Source organism: Galeopterus variegatus, unplaced genomic scaffold, assembly GCF_000696425.1.
Source record: "Galeopterus variegatus unplaced genomic scaffold, G_variegatus-3.0.2 Scaffold1847, whole genome shotgun sequence".
Classification (NCBI taxonomy): Eukaryota; Metazoa; Chordata; class Mammalia; order Dermoptera; family Cynocephalidae; genus Galeopterus; species Galeopterus variegatus.
Window position 1 is genome coordinate 166,594 of NW_007727958.1, and position 13,151 is coordinate 179,744.

Genomic DNA, 13,151 nt, shown 5'->3' on the forward strand with positions numbered 1-13,151 from the left:
GTGGGCGGGTGGAGTCTGCCCCGCGCTTGGAGCCGCAGCCCTGGGCGCGCAGCCCCGCCCCGGGGGCGTGTCCGCCCCGCCCCCGCGCCGCCGGCCCTCTCCTTCCTCTCTCCACTCGCTCTCCGGTGAGCCGTCGCTTTGGTCTCTGGCTGGAGCCTGAGGACGCAGGGAGGATCTGTCTCTAGGTGACCGCGGACTGTAGACACCGCCATGGCCCCTGTGCTGAGCAAGGACGCGGCGGACATCGAGGTACCGACTGCGCGCGGGCTCGGCCGGCGCGGGCGGGGGTGCTTAGCTGGTCGCTGCCGGGGAGGCCTCCGCGACCACCGCGCCCGGAAAAACAGTGGGAGACGCGGGAAAGTTTCCTTCGCCGGAGGTTTGCGGGGCAGGCGGAGGACAGCGGGGCCAGAGCCCCGCGTGGGCAGGCGGGGAGAGAAGTGGGGGACTTCTCGCGACTGCAGGGGTGTCCTTGCGTGGGGACCTGGCTGTTTACTTCGGAGGGGATTTAAGGAAGCCTGTCTTGTCCTGCCCTAAGTGGCAGTGACTGAAGAAGCTCTGGAGTTCCAGAGAGGTGGACCCTAGGGGACCCTAGGGTGTGGGAGCGCCCATTTCCCACTCTTTCGCCCCCCTTTAGGTCGTTCAGGGGCACTTGTCCACTATCCCCGCCTCCAGTAGCTGAATCCTGCTATTTGCAAAGGTGGAGAGTAGAAATGAAAGGAGAGCTGTGTGTCGGCTGTAGCAGTCCCCGCGAGTCATAGTATTGCTTAAGAAATAATTTAACGTAGAGGAGACCGGAGCAAGGTATTGAGAACAAGAAAAATGCAGTGCCCTCAGAAAAACATAAGTAAGCTGTATTTTTCTCTCCTCTCAGCAGTTTTCGATTCCCTCTTGCACTCCGTTTCGGTAAAAATGTCATCCTTCTTTCTATCCATATAGTCCTACCTGAAAGGACATTTCCTTTGAGTTCTCCCTAGTACCTTAATGTACGCGATGAGAAAGACTGAATTATGAACGGTAATTTTATACATACTTAATCAAGGTCAGCATTTCTGAGCTAAGACAAACTGCTTTTTAGTTTTTGTTCTATTTTGTTTGGGGCTTTTCTTTTAGTTCCTCACTCTGGTAGAACGTGTGTGTGTGTGTGTGTTTTCTTTAGGAATGAGAAAATTTTCCTTTTGTCAGTCCTTTTGGTGGCTTAAGTAAAAGTTTAAAACCACCTGTTTGCAGAATAGCTGCTTTTGCCACATTTGCCTCTGTCATTGATTGAAGAAACTTTGTGTAGTACTCTGTTTGGGAGAAGGTAGTAGTGTTTTCTCCAGGCATTGTCCCTTGGTTGGAAAAATCCATTTTAGTAACAAGTGCCAAAGTGTGTCATGTATACATCTCTAGTTAGTTTACTTGTGGCTTCTCTTGTGAATAGAGATACTAATCAATATGAAATATTTAAGGAATAGAAATATTTATGTGTGCACAGGGTAAGAGATACTTGTCTTTTTCCTTATTTGATTTACATAATAGTTCTTTTTGGTCCTTGTGACTTTGACTTATTATTATTATTTTACTTGGTCACATAGGTCAAATAAGAAACTTCTGACAGCATTAAGGCAATGCTAATTTCGGATATTAGAGTGTCAGAGGATGGGTGGCCTTTGGCTGTTTAATTTCAGAATACCTTGTTGGTTTTTTTTTTTTTTTTTTTTTTTTTTTGTCTTTTTCCGTGTCCGGCAACGGATTGCACCCCTCGGTGTTGCTCCCGCGCCTCCCTCAGCCAGTGAGCGGGAACCGGTCTGTATGTGGGATCCGACCCCTCGGGCGGGAGCGCCGCCGCGCTTCCCAAGCGGCGCATTATCCAGTGCGCCACCGGGCTGGCCCCTCAGAATACCTTGTTGGGTTTTTTTTTTTTTTTGTCTTTTTCCGTGTCCGGCAACGGATTGCACCCCTCGGTGTTGCTCCCGCGCCTCCCTCAGCCAGTGAGCGGGAACCGGTCTGTATGTGGGATCCGACCCCTCGGGCGGGAGCGCCGCCGCGCTTCCCAAGCGGCGCACTATCCAGTGCGCCACCGGGCTGGCCCCTCAGAATACCTTGTTATCTGCTTAACTGATTTCTTTCTCTGTATCTCCCTGGCAATTGTCTTTGAGATCAGTTCTTACCTACATTTCATTGAGGAAAAAGATGCCAGTGAAATATTAAATGTTCAGCTTAATTTTATATATTGTTTCAACCAAGAACATTTAAGAAATCTAAGCCTTCCCACTCCATTCAACTCAGTCTAACCTTAGTCTGTGTGGCCAGTTTGCCTACTACTACTTATAATCTAGAATAGTGGTGTTCAAACTCCTTCAGCTTTTGTGTAGTTAATATGTGCAACACTCTTTAATCACTGACATCTTTCATCACACACAGTACTTTACTTTTCCCTTAAAGTAATACCCATGATTTGAAAGCTAAAATGCCATGAGAGAGCATGAAATTAACCATTAAAATATAATTCAGTGAGAAAAAATACATTAAACCTAGGGAAACACATTCAAGCATAGTTGTCTCAGTTGATCCTATTGACTTACCAAAGTTCATTTTTCTGTTGAGGAATCAGAATGAATTATGAAGGCTCAGTTTTCTATCAGATTTCGACACTTTCCTTGAACAAATTCATTAAAAACCATTGTCTAGAGATTGATCAAATTGTGATCATTGTCTTAGTCTCAGATCCACAGAGAATCAAGTAATCTTTAAAAAAAAAGTACTGGTATGAAACAGATAATGAATGTGATAATAACACATTGATAAATGTGAAAAGAACAGAAGATGATGGGGACAACGACTATAATAGTGATTTAATTTTCCCTGTGAGCTACCTTCAGAATCTCAGGTTTCGGTGAAACAGCCAAGAAATAACTTTGTTATCGAAGTATACAAACTTGCTTTGTTTGCTTACTCCATAGTTTCTGGCTTCAGTCCAATCCAATATCACATCAGGGTTTGAAGGGTTGGGAACATGGAAAACAGCTGGGTCACCAAACTGCAAAACTGCAGTATCCTTGGGCTGGTGATAGTCATCGAAAGGATGCATTACTTGCTTTTAGGACATAACTCATACACTCAAAAATTATTGTTGTTTTAAGTAATCATAGACGTTGCATGAGAAGTTGAATTTTTTTTTTTCCCCAGACACATTAATCTGGCCCAGAGCCTGGCCTCTGGAGTTTAGTGCCTGGAATTGAGGAATTGAGGTCTAGCTTCACCCCATTTTAGTTGTGGAACCTTGATCAAGTTACCTAGCTTCTTTGAGCTGTATTTGCATAATCTGTGAAGTAAGGAATTTAATAATAGTAAGGATAGTAAACAAATGTCACATATTGACAGCTTCTTGTCAGGAGCAAGGACAAACATGTTAAAAACTAAAGAAAAAATATCTTATTCTTTTAGGGAAATCACTGACAATGAAATCATTATTATTTTAAAGTTCATTAACAGTAGCTATATATTTTTAAAAGTTAATTTACTTTATGGACTTACTTTTTGGATAAAGACTGAATTTTGTCAAGGGTGACTTTTGAATATAAACTCTCCTGGGAAGATTTCAGACAAATTAAGTATCAGACATTGGTCACTTTCTCTGACCTCAGCAGTAACTTCACAATGCTTCATTTAGATTGAATTGATAGCCAGTACAATGTCAGTATCTACACATTTAAAAGCAAGTTGGAATGATTTTGGAAGAGTTGACTTTTGTTCACTATCTTGTTCCCCTCCACTGGCAAGGATGATTGAGAATAGACTATAAAAGTATGTAGCTAAAGGAAAAATGTATACAGCTACAGCAAGCTTTTCACTATTTGAATAGTTTGGTATGTATTTACAGCCAAATTAGGTTGCTACCTGTCACTTTATTACTTGCACAATCGCAAGGCCACTCCATTCCTTGAATTACCAGTTGATGAGTGTTAAGGGGTTATAAACTCATTCCAAATTTACCCTGAAAAAAAAAAAGGGATTTTAGTCTGTTGTCCACAAAATTAAATACATTTTGAGTTAAATAGAAATGGTTTCTGAATTACTTATACTATGACTTCTATTTATTTGAGAAAGTAATTGAGAATTTTCTGTATTTATTAACTAAGAAAATGAGATTAAAAAATGATGAATTTGGAAAATGGGAGCATAATGGAAATGACTTGAAGAAAGTGAATTTTAAGGTGAATTATTTAAAAATGAAAAGCATGGCTTATGAATTGACAGAGATGGCTAAAAATATTTCAGAACAGCCTTTATCATAACTGCTTTTGCCCCTGGGGAGCCTTGAGGGTCATGGATCCAAAGGAGAAAATAAAGATTCAACTTCATGGGTTATTTATTTATTTATTTAATTTTTTCTTTCTTTCTTTCTTTCTTTCTTTCTTTCTTTCTTTCTTTCTTTCTTTCTTTTTTTTTTGCTGAGTGTGTAAGTGCTTTCTTCTTCCTTTTATTGACTGGGCATTACAAACCTTGTGGAAATGTATTTTTTACTTATTAAGGCTTTTAAAGCTTTTTTTTTTTTTTAACTTTAAACCTATTTTGTGAGTTAGAGTTGTTGAAAGTGTGTTTGTCCTTCCTACTTTAAACTGTTCTGTGGACTATGTTTTACTTCAAAGTGTTTCTCCTTTCTAAGGAGTTTAGCTGGGCAATAGAAATGTTTCTGATTATCTGATTTGAAGAGTCAGTGATTCCAGTGATAGCTCCTTGTAGTTTGAAGGTAATACACATTTCTATAGGTGAGCACGTTCATTTGTATTTCAGTATAGTTTTTTAAAAAAAATTTCTATGTCTTGCATGTGAATTCAGATGAACAGTTTGGTAGTTTAATTAAGAACTGTGAGACTAATGACTAATGATGAATCTATCACTAGGGAAATTTTTAGATTGGATCTGCTTAATCCTAATGATAGCAGATAGTGTTGACTGCTTAATTGTGAAATGTGCTGGAATTCAAAAGCCTCCTTTCTTACATTCTGGAGGAATGAAAGGAATTAATAAGAATACTAAGAAGATCTGGAGTCAAAATGCTGTGATAATTCGATGATCTTTCTTTAACTCTTTAACTCTTTGAATACAGCATTTGGGGCTGAAAACTAGACCTCCCAGTAAGGTAGAGATGTCTGATCACAATGGGAGAATTCTAATAATTAGCATAAATTTAAGTTACAAAATTTGGAACACTAAAACTAAAAGAAAATAAGACAAAAAAAGACTATCATAAAATATGACAAAGAAAATATGATGAGGGCCAGCCCGGTGGTGCACTGCTACAGTGCGCCGCTTGAGAGCGCGGCGGCGCTCCCGCTGAGGGTTCGGATCCCACATACAGACCGGTTCCCACTTGCTGGCTGAGCGAGGTGCGGACACAGCACCGAGGGTTGCGATCCTGTTGCCGGTCCCGGTCCGGTCCGGGCGCGACACTGAGGGTTGCGATCCGTTGCCGGATACGAAAAAAGACAAAAAGAAAAAAAAAAAAAAAAGAAAATATGATGAGAAATCCAGGCTTCCATACAGACAAAGAGAAGAATTAAAATAGGATTGGCCAATTTATTTTTCTGCTTCTTAGCTATACGGACACATGACAAACGTAGCAGGGACCCAAGTCCTTAAAACTGTAAAGAAAATTTGTTTTTCATTTATATTCTATTTTAATTCAAAAATATTTAATAAGGCATTTGAACATTATAAGTTCATCTATAATTAGGACTTTGATTTTCAAATTTGACATGTTCACCTTCTGGACTTCATTTACTCTTAATCCTCTATATCAAGACAGAAGGTGTTTTTTGGCCTCAAATATCAATAGTGTGGGTGTTCACAGATATCCTGGAGCCAATTATACTACTGAGATAACTCTTAATAGGATTATGTCTTTCCTGTGGTTTATAATTATTACTGCTTTCATTGCTTTTAATTAAAATGTTACACTAGTAGATATGAAACATCTGCATTTAACTCAACATGTAGCTTTTATTTTGCATTTAAAATAAAATGATTCACCATAGATATCTACTTATTGATGTTAGGAACTGCATACCTTTGTATAAAGTTATTTATTTTCTATTTCACCAAATGAAACTTCATTTCATGGTTAGTACAAAAAACAAAAAACATTATATATTAAAACAGACTGGAATTCAAATCTTAGTTCTGTTGTTTATTTTATTTTATTTTTTTCCTTTTTGTCTTTTTTCGTGTCCGGCAACGGATCACAACCCTCAGTGTCGCGCCCGTACCGGACCGGGACCGGCAACGGGATCGCAACCCTTGGTGTTGGGCCCGCACCTCGCTCAGCCAGTGAGCGGGAACCAGTCTGTATGTGGGATCCGAACCCTCGGCGGGAGCGCCGCCGTGCTCCCAAGCGGTGCACTGTAGCAGTGCGCCACCGGGCCGGCCCCCTTAGTTCTGTTATTTTTTTGTTTGTGTGATTGTGGTCAACTTCTTTCCTGGACTGTCATTTCTTTCTTTATATGTTGGATTTAATCCTACTTATTTCACCCAATAGCTGTAAGGATTAGTTGAAGTCATGTGCATAAAATGCCTCAGACAGCATCTATCACATAAAATATATATTTTTAAATGGTATTACTTCTTTTAAATATTATTACTGCATATATCATGTGTGTTATATAAATATCAATTGGCCAGAATGTATTCAACTCCAAGAATTAACTAGTGGTATTGAAGTCTGTTAGAATCTGTGAGGGAGGGGAGAATTAATAAAGTTAAGAGAATTATGAGGGAGGCTTATTATAAATTCATAAATGTTGCAGATATGTATTATGAAAAAGTTAATGAATTCCATTTGTCAATATTACAGGTGAGATGGGGGAGTTTCTGAAATTCAGATCAAATTAAAGAGAAGCATTTCATATCATTTCTATTTAAAAAGATATTTTTAATACATGTTTTATTGTTAGCCCTCTAGTATAAGCTTCAGGAAATACAAAGGACATATATAGTGATTATCCACATCTATTACATAGGGAATATAAAATTCAAATGCAGGGCTGACACCCAACCTTTGCTTTTTTACTGTAACATACAAATGGATTGATTCTTTGTTGTTTTTCTGAGTGTTTTTGAGAGTAGATCAGGACTAATGCATAGGTGAAAGTTATTTTTTTGGCATTCACTGACATTTAGAAGGGTTTGATATTATTCTTTTCTGAAAAGAAATCGCTACACAGTTAACTAAACACAGATATCACTTTGTACTAACTAGAGTAAACTTATCTTCTCTCTAAGCAGATGTATTAGCTTCAGAGAAAGTTTTTTTCTAGAGTTTTAAACTTCCCTGAACACACTGTATTTGTTTATAAATAACTCATTGAAATCCTAGGAAAGAGTAGGTTGTAGATGAACCTATTTTGCACCAGGACAAGGTAAATGGTGCCCTTTCTGAAAGATGACTCAGATATTAAACTCTTTAAACTAGTTATAATAATTTTGTTTCCTTGAGAATTTTAGCTATGGAATAGCATTCTCACTATCTTCTACCTCTATCATAATAATTAAAGAGACATCTGTGTCCCTACCTCCCAGGTGCTTGGAAATTGATATTATGAGTGCTTGTGAATGTCCCCTTGAGGCACTCCTGACTGGGCCACTTTGAAGAAAAATCTCTTCATCAATAATTAAGCCCTGAGGGCCACTACTCAGGGGACCCACACAAAATTACATGTCAACTCCAGGCCTGATTTATACAGATGGGGATCCTAGATGGAACTCTGACTGCACCTCCCCCTCCTCTCGTATTTTATTCCCTGCTAATCTTTGCTGGTTCTCACCGCGCCCTGTTACTTCTTTCCCAAAACTTCATCCCGCAATTTTCAACTTGTTTTTACCTGCCCAGGATTTACTTATCTATGTAGATCTTAACCTTTGTGAAATTCTTTGACTGTTATTAAAAATATGCTATAGTAGCATGTTAACACTTTAAAAATGTTAGCACGTTTAATGAAAAGATCGTGTGAAAAATTTCAGCAAAATAATAGAAGAAAATATGTATTTACTATTTCTTGATTAAGATGAGTATCCCAAGATAGGGGACAAGCATGGGGACATTTTTTCTCTAAACGTTAGATCCTTTGCTCTCTAACCCTGTGAAATCATTCAGCCACTGTGAAAATTTGCTGAGTCTTCAGTGAGTTTACTATTGATCTCTCTTTTATGGATGGTTTGTAATAAAATATGGCAATAGTGAAATTGTTTGGAAATGTGATCTGCTGTGTGATCATATTAAATAAATGCAGAGGTGGTGTTTTCATTGCTGCTCAGTTTACATGCTAGGTAGGATTAAGTGGACCATTTATACCAGCTATATGAATTTGATATACTTATTCACCTTATTTTTTAACTTTCTTTACACTTTCCTACTTCCTTTTCCTTTTTAAATAAGTGAGTGAGCTAAATCTAAATCTCCCCTGAGCATTCAGGAAAAATCTAATCCTACATGGCTTGAGATCTCTGTGAGGGTAATCTGGAATTGATAAATTCACATTTTTGTGTTTCTTGGATAATGCTGTCTTTAACTAGTAATTAAGACCAGAGATTCAAAAAAGGAGATAGGACTCTCTAAGCCAGTTTTTCCAGTGTGTTTATTAGTTGATGATTGCCAGTGTAAACCAGTCCACTAGGGAATTCAAGTTACCTTTCTCTGACTCCTTGTACCACAGTGAGCTGAAAGCTTTGGGAGCCTTCTTTTCAGATATTCTTCCATGTCAAATACTGAGCAATGCTGGGGTAAAAAAATTTGAAATCCTCCATAATTCAAAGAAGAAATGCATTTGGTTTCTTGCACAGAACCCTAGGGCTAAAGTGTGACACCTTTAACAGCAAAATTCTCATTTCTGTGTTAACTTTTATTAAACTTCTTTCTTTTCTGTGCTTTAATTTTAAAATTATTTTTCATGATCATTAAATCATTAGATTTAAAAGATTCAGAAAAAGTAAAAAGATGACCCTAATCATATAGTCATACCACCCAAAACAGCCATGCTGATACTGATTTGGTACTTTTCTACACATGAGGTATTTCTTTTTCCTAAGGAGTTTATATACAATTTTATATTTGCTTTCTTGACCCATCAGAAGTATTTTCTCACATTCTTATTAACTTTTAAACTATTTTAAATAGCAGCATAAGATTCCATGTAGGTGGAGATATCAAAATTTATTCAAGCCTCCCTTTTATTACCAGACATTTATTTTGATTTTAGTAGTCGTTATTAAAAGTTCTGCTTCACACAATTTACATTAGCCAAGATATGGAGTCAACCTAAGTGTCCAACAACAGATGAATGGATAAAAAAAATAAAAAATGTGGTATATATACACAATAGAGTACTATTCAGCTGTAAAAAGGAATGAAATCCTGTCATTGTGACAACATGGATGGACTTGGAAGTCATTATGTTAAGTGAAGTAAGCCAGGCACAGAAAGATAAATACCATATGACCTCACTCATATGTGGAATATAAGGAAAAAAAAGTTGACATCATAGAGGCAGAGAATAGAACAGTGCTTACCCGAGACTGGGGAGCAAAGTGGGGGGAGGAAAGAAAACAGGAAGAAGCTGGCCAGTGAGTACAAAATTACAGTTAGAAATGAGGAATAAGTTCTGGTGTTCTATTGCACAGTGGGGTGGTTGTGGTTAACAGTTAAGTTCTGTATAATACATAATAGCTAGATGAGAGGCTTTTGAATGTTTTCTCCACAAAAAAATGATAAGTGCGTGAGGTGATTAATACATGAACTACCCTGACTTGATTATTATACAACATATATGCATCAAAATGTCAGATAGTACCCTATAAGTATGTACAGTTACAATGTGTGAGTTAAAAAAAAATAGAATACTGCTTTGACAATTTTTTTTGTTTGTTTGCTTAAAGCATTGTGTTGGAATACACTTGAGAGGCTTGGCTTCACTGATATGTAGTGCATGTCAGTTTTACCCTTCTCACCCACAGGCTTCAACTGAATTAAGCGTCTTTACAAAGATATTTTAGAAAAGGGGTAGGGACATTCTTGGATACAGACAGAATGGACAAAATGGAAATGAAACCAACTACCCATTTGCCTGATCGTGTCACTACTGATTCTAGTTTACAGGACACTCAGAGATCTGGATGTAGTTTTCCTTGATGTTGATGTGCTTTAGATTGGACCCAGTGCTGATTTATTTAATGCTTCTTTCTAGAGCATGGCTTGACCACCAGCACAGTTTGTTATTTCTTCTGCCCTGCGAGAACAAGAATAAAGTTGGGCTTCAGGTTATCTTGAATGGATACTTCTTGGGTTGTTATCTTAAATGAATGAATGTAACAGTAACGGCAGCTGTCCCCTCATGTGACCAGTGATGGAAACTTTTGTATTATCCCAGCCTCTCCACCTCTCTCCTGGGACTAGACCACTTTGGCAGACCAGATTCTTAAAGGATTCTTTTACTCCAGCCTGCCTTTACGTTAGAAGTATGAGTGATTATGCTTGTGTATGCGTGTGTGTGTATGTACACATAAGCATATTCACGTATAAAATTTTTTCTTTTTGGTACTCAGTATAATAATTGCTTTTGACTCAATACATTTTTCTCACAGTGACAAATTTAATAAAACAGAACATTCTTCTGCCTTGGGTGTGTTAACCAAAGAAACTGTTGATTCATGTTACCTTTTCAAGTTACAGTTTACTTGCAACATGAACTCCAAACATTGGTGTGCTTAAACCTTTCTTTTTGAAAGAGATAAAAAAACATTTACAGAGGAAAATTTTAACATGCCTCATGAAAATCACTGCCCATCACCCCCTCCACTCCAAGACTAGAAAGTAATAAGCAAAACTTAAAAATATCCTTTATACTTATTTGAGATCACAGTATTATGATAGGATCTTTGAGGAGAAATCACCAGTGGTAGGCACAATTATTTTAAAGATTTGAAGTATTTTCAAGTTGTTGTCCACATGGTACCACTAATTCATATGGCTGCTCACAGTGTATGAATGTGTACAAAATGATACCCTTTCTAGTGTTAATAGTTATTTTTATTTCTTAAATAAACAACTAGATGAAAACACCTGCCTGACTGGTCTAATTTGCATTTGTTTGAATTTTGGCAAGGTTGAACATTTTTACCACATTTTAAAATAGTCTGGCTTTTCTTTTACACAAATTATTTTAACAGAATTTTAATGCAATGGTAAGATAAGACAAAAACGGAAACAAAAAATACAAAATAAGAAAAGTAGAAGTACCACAGATTTTAAGAAAATTAGATACTGACAAATTATAAAATCACAACAAAATTAGTGCTATTTTGGAAACACATAATCCACCCAAACTAACCTTAAATGTATTGAGAAACAGCAGTAGAACAGTAGACTAACCCATTATAAAATTTACTGACACTAAGTAATGGGTCATTGTTACTTATTCTAATTACAATGGAAGAGTGGCATAGATTAGTGGTTAAGAGTGTAGGCTCAGGAATTAGAGCGCTAGTGTTTATCTTCTAGCTCTGCCACAGTACTTCAGACCTGGGCAAATAACTTTCTGTTTCAGTTTCCTCATTGTACAATGGGGGCAGAATTCATACCTAAATCATAGAATTGTTAAGAAAATACTTTGTATTCATTATTTTTAATAGTTTCAACATGTGGCAAGTATTCAATGTTAGGTATTAAAATATTAATAATGTCCACTTACTGTTTTGATTCCAATGGCTTTCTAGCTCTTTGGCAATCTGTTATTTAAAATTCTTTTAAAACACTGGAATTTACCGTAACTTTACCTTTTGTTTATTCAAAAGTATTTATTAATTTCTTGCTATGTGCTAGGCACTGGTCCAGATTTTGGAAACACACTTGCAAAAACGACAGAAAAGAGTTCTGCAGTCAATAAAATTGCATTATAGTAGAGGAACAATAGGGAGTAAATTTTTTAAAAAATGTGCAGTAATTTCAGATATTATGAGCTTTGGTTAAAAAAAAAAAAGAAAAAACAGGATAATGTGATGCAGAATGACTAGTAGGGCTTCCTTTATATGTGGCAGTCAGAGAAGGCCTCTATGTGGAGGTGACATTTGAACTGAAACTTAGACGATGGTGAGGAGTCTGCCAGGGCTTGTGAGGAAAAAGGGAGCAAATCAAAGAGGTAGGATTGAATTTAGTCTGAGAAACAAAAAGAAGTAACAAATGTGGGGGGATACAAATACTGTAATGACATTAAGTTTGGAATCCCTATCAGATACCAAAGTAAAGATATCATGTAGGCAGCTAGAAATAAGCTTCTGGAGATCCATAGAGAAGTCATAGCTGGGGATAAAAATTGAGGAATTATTGATATAAAAATGGCATTTAAAGTCCTGGAACTGAATAAGATCACTTAAAACAATGAGGGTAGACAAAGGACTGAGGATTTAGGTATCGGGAAGAAGAGGAGATGGCCCAGTAGTCTGTGGTAGCACAGAAACCAAGGAAGGTGGAAAGACATGTGCATAGTCAACTCTCTTTACTGCTGCTGGGAAAATAAGGTGAGGGCGTGAAGGATCCCTTTTAATTTGGTAACATGAAGAAATTATGAGTTTGACCATAACTGTTGGGGAAAGAAGCCCAATATGAATGGGTTGAGAAGAGAACAGGATATCAGGAAGTTAAACAGTGACATTAGATATCTCTGGAGGAAAGTTTTGCTGTAAAGGGGAACACAAAAATAGGGATGTAGCTGGAGGGGGGTAGTAAGGCACGTACATTTGTTAATGGAAGAGATGCAGTGTTGGAGGACCAGTGTTGAAGGACACAGAGAAAATAATTACTTGTACAAAAGTATTCTTTTGGAGAGAGAGAATAAGATTGATAATATAAGCATTAGAATAGTAGGGAAGAAAAAGGGGTGGTAGATTGGGTGGTGGAAAGATGAGAGAGTTCCCATCTGGTGGTTTTCATGTTCTCAATGAGTATGAAGATTTTTAATTGAGAGTGAGAAGAAAATAGGATATTAAAGATTTGAAGAACAGGTGAAAGTATGAATAGACTTTCTGGAAAGTGGGTTAATGGAAATAGTAAGGAAGTATAGTGGGATCATTAGGCAGTGTGTCTTTTCTAAATCATATTTGTGGTCAAGAATTAAACAAGA

The 13,151-nt window shown here is 37.5% G+C and overlaps 1 protein-coding gene across 1 annotated transcript in view; it reads left to right on the forward strand.

Annotated features, from left to right (window-relative positions):
- Nucleotides 1–129: 129 nt before the first annotated feature.
- Nucleotides 130–13,151, forward strand: part of LOC103595792 (dihydropyrimidine dehydrogenase [NADP(+)]-like) — a gene marked incomplete at its 3' end in the record, with an annotated part of 112,223 nt that continues 99,201 nt past the window's right edge. The window contains exon 1 of the mRNA XM_008579270.1: nucleotides 130–249. Coding sequence (XP_008577492.1) covers nucleotides 211–249 — 39 coding nt within the window. The remainder of the gene's footprint in view (nucleotides 250–13,151) is intronic.